The sequence below is a fragment of the Hydra vulgaris genome, chromosome 12 (genome assembly GCF_038396675.1).
Source record: "Hydra vulgaris chromosome 12, alternate assembly HydraT2T_AEP".
Taxonomy (NCBI): domain Eukaryota; kingdom Metazoa; phylum Cnidaria; class Hydrozoa; order Anthoathecata; family Hydridae; genus Hydra; species Hydra vulgaris.
Genome location: NC_088931.1, coordinates 4,289,001 through 4,295,000, shown reverse-complemented (window position 1 = coordinate 4,295,000; position 6,000 = coordinate 4,289,001). Strand labels below are relative to the sequence as shown.

The 6,000-nt window shown below is 26.3% G+C and overlaps 1 protein-coding gene across 2 annotated transcripts in view; it reads right to left on the bottom strand.

Moving 5' to 3' along the window:
• Window positions 1–6,000, bottom strand: part of LOC101241494 (otoferlin) — a 140,657-nt gene that overhangs the window by 46,917 nt on the left and 87,740 nt on the right. For both annotated transcript variants that reach the window (XM_065811278.1, XM_065811279.1), the window contains exon 32: window positions 1,291–1,452. In XM_065811278.1, coding sequence (XP_065667350.1) covers window positions 1,291–1,452 — 162 coding nt within the window. The remainder of the gene's footprint in view (window positions 1–1,290; window positions 1,453–6,000) is intronic.

Below are 6,000 nucleotides of genomic sequence, written 5' to 3'. Positions count from 1 at the left end.
GATACACCACTCCCTTCTGGTCCCACCAAACACAGAGCATTGTCTTTTTTCCGAACCGATCAGGTTTTGCAGTCAATGTTGGTGCTTCTCCTGGATTTACCCATGATCTTTTGCGTTTGGGATTCTTAAAATAAATCCATTTTTCATCACCAGTCACAATTCACTGCAATACTGACTTCCTTTCATGTCGTAACAGCAACATTTCACATGTGGTTTTTCGCTTTTCCATCTGCCTATCATTCAATTTATGTGGCACCCATTTTCTCGCACTTTTGGATCTTTCCCATAGCTTTTAAACAGTCAGAAATTGCTGGTTGTGAAACATTTAACATTTCTACCATTTGTTTTTGACTTAAAGTGTCATCTTCATCTAATATTGCTTGCAATTCTGAGTCTTCAAACTTTTTTGGCGGTCTTCCACGTTCTTCATTTTGCACATCAAAATCATTATCTTTGCATGTTGCTTCCGATAGAGCATGATCACCATAAGCTTTGACAATCATTCAATGCGATTCTGCAGCACTTTTCTTCAAATGAAAACAAAAAATTAGTGCTTTCCGCAAATCATCATTTTCTGGTACAAAATTCGACATTTTTAACATAATTAAAAAATATGATGTTGTTTATACAATGATGTTTACTGAATATGTTTGACAGATGTCATAGCAACAAAATTAAAAAAAAATTAAGGCCCATTCACAACAAATGTTCTCTATCGATACTTTTGTAACTTGACTCTTCATGCTTATAGACCTGGTATATATATATATATATATATATATATATATATATATATATATATATATATATATATATATATATATATATGTATATGTATATATTTACCCTGGAAAATAACATTTTTAAATTAATATTATTTTCCCTTGCAAAGTAATATTTTCTCTATCAATTTTTTTTTTTAAAATAATTAGTTTTTAAATATTAATTAAAGACACTTCATTTACATTAAAAAAAAAACTTTTGTTAACCAGAACTGAACCATCAATTGGAAGAAAGGATCAAACACCACTTTTTGACATACGTTTTTCTACATTTTTACATTCTTTAGACATTAACACCTTAATATTAAGTTCATTTCAAAGAATTTGCATTTAAAGAATGTAAAAATGTAGAAAAGAATAAGTGAATATGTCAAAAAGTGTATTTACTTTCTTCTCCCAGTTGGTGGTTCAATTAATATCGATATATTTATATTTTTATAAAAGTGTAATTATATTTTTTAAGTGAATCAAAAAAATATACTTATACTATATATGTTGAAGTACTTACATGAAGCATTTCAAAAGCTGCAAGCACCTCACCAGCTCTTGTTTCACCACGATACACAGGAAACCATTGCAAAACAGGTGGAAAAAATGGTTTCTCATATTTTTCTTCACATAACTTAACAACAGGTTTTGCCAAAATTCGCCCAATAAATTCTTCACCACCCTAGTATGAAAATTTAAATAATAGATTTCCATCTAAAAACTAAATTTTAGATTACCAACTAAAAATTAAAACTCTACTAATAAGTGAAACGTAGCAGTTAGTATATAATTGTAAACAATTTAAAATCAATTTAAACTTTTTAACACACAGGATAAAAAAATATTTGACATTATTGTTATTAAGTAGTATAACAAAAATCTCTACAAAATTACAGAGATTATCAATCAACAGAGATTATCAATCAACAGAGATTATCAATCAGGCAACCATTTCATCATCAACAAAAATAGTGAATCATCACTATTTCTGTTGATCAATCAATAGTAAAGAGTAGGCAAGAGTAAAATCATAGTTTTTTTTCTTCCTGCACATTTATAACTGACTTTTGATATTTTACATAATCTGACACTTTGTTAAATGGATATTTTATTAATATATTTTAGAACTTTTTATGTTTACTAACTAAAAAGCATATAAATAGAATTTCTATACTTTTAAAATTCGAGCAACATCTTTATGCACAACAAATGTTTCTTATTTGTTTTAAACTTTTATCACAAAAGTATCAAAATTTATCACACATATATATTTGAAACAATTATTATAGATTTGGCAGTTATTAGTCATTTATTATAGTAAGACATATAATCAACATAATACTGTTTGCCATATAAGTTGTGGCCATATTATGAAGCAAACTGTTTGCTTCTGTTGTTCGTATTTTTTTGCCACTACTATTTAGTATTAACTTATTAGTTTTTAACTTTTTTTTCATGAGAACATTTTATGAACAAAAAGTTGTATTAATGTCATCTGAAAAAAATTTACAAGCACTTTTTAGTTACAAACTTAAAGCAGGTGCATTAACTGTATTGCAAGACATAAATCTTTTTGTACTAGCAAATGGTGCTTGAAAAATACTGATATATTTATCTTTGGCAAGTAAAAAAATATTTTTCCATTAAAAGAATTCTTATCATAAATTGATCACATATATTTCCTAGAAGAATAATCATATACATCAATAATTAACTACAACTGTTTACTAAGACAATACAGCAAAACCATGCTAAATATTTTAGTAATATTTGCTTAAGTATACTGAGCATAATCTAATTGAGAAGAACTGATCAGATAAATAGCTTATTTAAAACAAGCATCTCTAAATTAAATTTCTTCTCAAATTTTATTTTTAAAAACAATGAAAAAAACAAAAAACAACTGTTATCTAACAATTTAAACATCAGAAAATCTTACTCCAACTTATTCAATCTTTCATGGGTATTATTGGTCAACTCAAAATGCTGATCATTCCCAAAAAACATATCAAGTGCTAAAAACCTGTTGCGACATACACAATAACTAAGATAAGAAGAAAACAAGGAGTAATAAATCAATCTAAAAGCTATGGATAGAAAAAAGATATGGATATTAAAAAAAGCTGTTAGCTATGTTTTTTAATAAGATGATTCTGTTGATTGACAACAAGATAGATTTTCATCAAGATGAACTCCAAGATCTCCTATATATATTGATATAAGTTTTTTCCTGTTATACCTAATATGATAAATAAAATAATAAAATAATACCTATCTAATAAAATAATACCTAATTATATCTTTTTTTGTGGGGGTAGAAAAATAATGTATTCTGAATAATTTAGTTTTGTTAGTATTTAAGCAAACACGATTACAATTTAACCAGCACGATAAACAATGAAAATCTTGATTAATTTTTTTACAAAGCAAGTAATTAGTTTTTTTACAAAATTTTTTATCAATCTAATAAATTTTATTTGATTTTTGTGCTTAACTGTATCAAAAGCTTCCTGAAGATCTATGAACACACCACAAGCAAAAAAAAGTCAATTGTGCCACAAATCATTTCAATAATACTATTCGGAGCATGAGAATGTTTTAAGTAAACCCTAAACTGTCAAAGATACCAGAACTAAAAAATGTTTAAAAAGCGGTAAATAAAAAATATAATTGTTTTTCTAAACGTTTGTGACATTTTAATATAATGAAATTGGTCTTGAGTTTCTGCAGTCAAGTTCTTTTTTATGGATTAGTATAACAGAAGCAATTTTAAAATATCAGAGATAAAAATGGTAACAAATAAAACATAAAATAGTTCAGAGAGTATAAGAGAAATATCATTTGCAAGAAGATTAAGAAATTGAAAAGCTGTTAGGTCTGGAAACCTTGTTACTGTAAAGAAAAAAAAAAGATAACTTTTTCTTTTTGTAAGTTTTATGAATATTGATTTAAGATTAAGATTTTTATACTTATAAAAGTCAGAGTGGGATGAATGGATGTTCTTTTTATATTTATAAAAGTCAGTGAGGGACGAGAGGACGTTTTTTTCATATTTATAAAAGTAAATGTGGGATAAGTAAATGTTTTTTTGTAACTTTTCTGGAACTGAAATGAAGAAAAAATAAAAAGATTTTGAAATTCTATTGGAAGCGTATATCATAGAGTTGTTAAAAAATAAACAGGAAGGATATAAGTTCATAAAGATATAACTCTCTAAAGAATATTTAAAGGATTTATAAAACCATCATGGAGATTCACCAGACCATGTAGATTTAGATGTAGTTTTAAGTTAAAATATTGCTTAAACCACAACTCTGAGCTGATGTATAAGCACTTTCCTGCACCTATGGCTATATCAGATGATATATGCACACTTCAATGCACATATGCCTATATCAGTCCATGCATATAGACTTCACATGAAAATAAAAAAATGTCAAAAATATAAATATAAAAATAAAAACAAATTCTATCAAAGTTGTTATTTTTGCAGTTTTTTAAAAAAATTTAAAAAACAATATGCTGTATCCTAGTAAATTCTTTATTTTTATAAAGTATGTTTCTTAAAAATATCTAGGTTTTTTTTAAGATGTTAATTTACCCAAAGCCAAAAAAGCTACTACAGTTGAAGAGGCTACTATAATATTATATATACTATAATATATATACTGTGGTTACAACCCTCTCTAGCTAATATTAAATCAATATTATTAGTTAGCTAATATTAAATAAATTAGTATTAGCTAGCATGATAAAATCAAGAGTGAAGTAGGATAAGTGTGCTGCCAGTGAAAGTGTGCCACATTCAATTTCTTTTACTGCATTAGATCATTACACAATATTCATTTCACAGCAAATACTCAAAATCTAGTGAAAGCATAACAGTAATATAACAATATCAACAGTACATAGTAAAAAACAGTATTAGTTGTTCTCTTGATAAGATCAACATATGCAGATACAAAGAGTAAAAATGTAACAGAAAGTTTTTTTAGTACATGAAAATATAATTAAAAATTGTAGTGCAAATATATAATAAAGGTATAATACTACTACTACTACTACTACTAATAATAATAATAATAATAATAATAATAATAATAATAATAATAATAATAATAATAATAACAATAATAAAAATAATAATAAATAGTCATTAAGTAAAAGTAAATATCTAATCTAAACACAATTTATATGAATTTCTTATGCCTCATATCACCATAATGAGCCATGCATGCTTATAGACACAGAGAAAATATAAAGGTCTAGATAATACACAAAAGTGTACTTTAAATTTATAAAATTGAATAAGTTTAAACTTAACCAAGAAATTTATAGCTGGAGTTAACTTCTCCTAGCTTTCGCAATAAAAATAAAAAAAAGTAACAGGAAATGAGAAACTTTGTACAAGATTAAATGTTACCAGAGTGATCAGGATGATTTTAATCCTGATCTGGGAATTGATTATGCAATCTTGATCTAGGTTATTCAATGAAAAGTGTTTGATTAAAAAATTTGTTTTTAGAAGCTTTTCTACCACTTCTTCATCAGAAACAACAATGATGGAAACAACAATGATGGAAACAACAATGATGGAAACAACAATGATGGAAACAACAATGATGGAAACAACAATGATGGAAACAACAATGATGGAAACAACAATGATGGAAACAACAATGATGGAAACAACAATGATGGAAACAACAATGATGGAAACAACAATGATGGAAACAACAATGATGGAAACAACAATGATGGAAACAACAATAATGGAAACAACAATGATGGAAACAACAATGATGGAAACAACAATGATGGAAACAACAATGGGAACTTAATCTAAACAAACTGCATTTACATTTATACTTCTGCAACTGAAAAAATTACACTTATATTCATTCTGCAACTGAAAGATAGTGGAAACTTAAATACATTTTTAATACCATCTGTCTGTGCTGTTGTAGTTAGAATTTATGAAACCTTGTAATCGCTCACATTTATCAGATACAAGACTAGGCAGAATATCATTTAAAGCAGGCTTGCATAGATTTAGATTATATCATTATTCTTCTAAAAATTTATAAACTTTTATTGGAGTTTTTGGACTTCTGATTTTGGACTTTTTAAAAACTGAAGGCCCTTAAAAATTGAAAATTTTATCAACTAAAGATTTTTTTGCATTTTTACAAATTTTTAAAATAAACAAAAAAAAAACTATTATATTTTG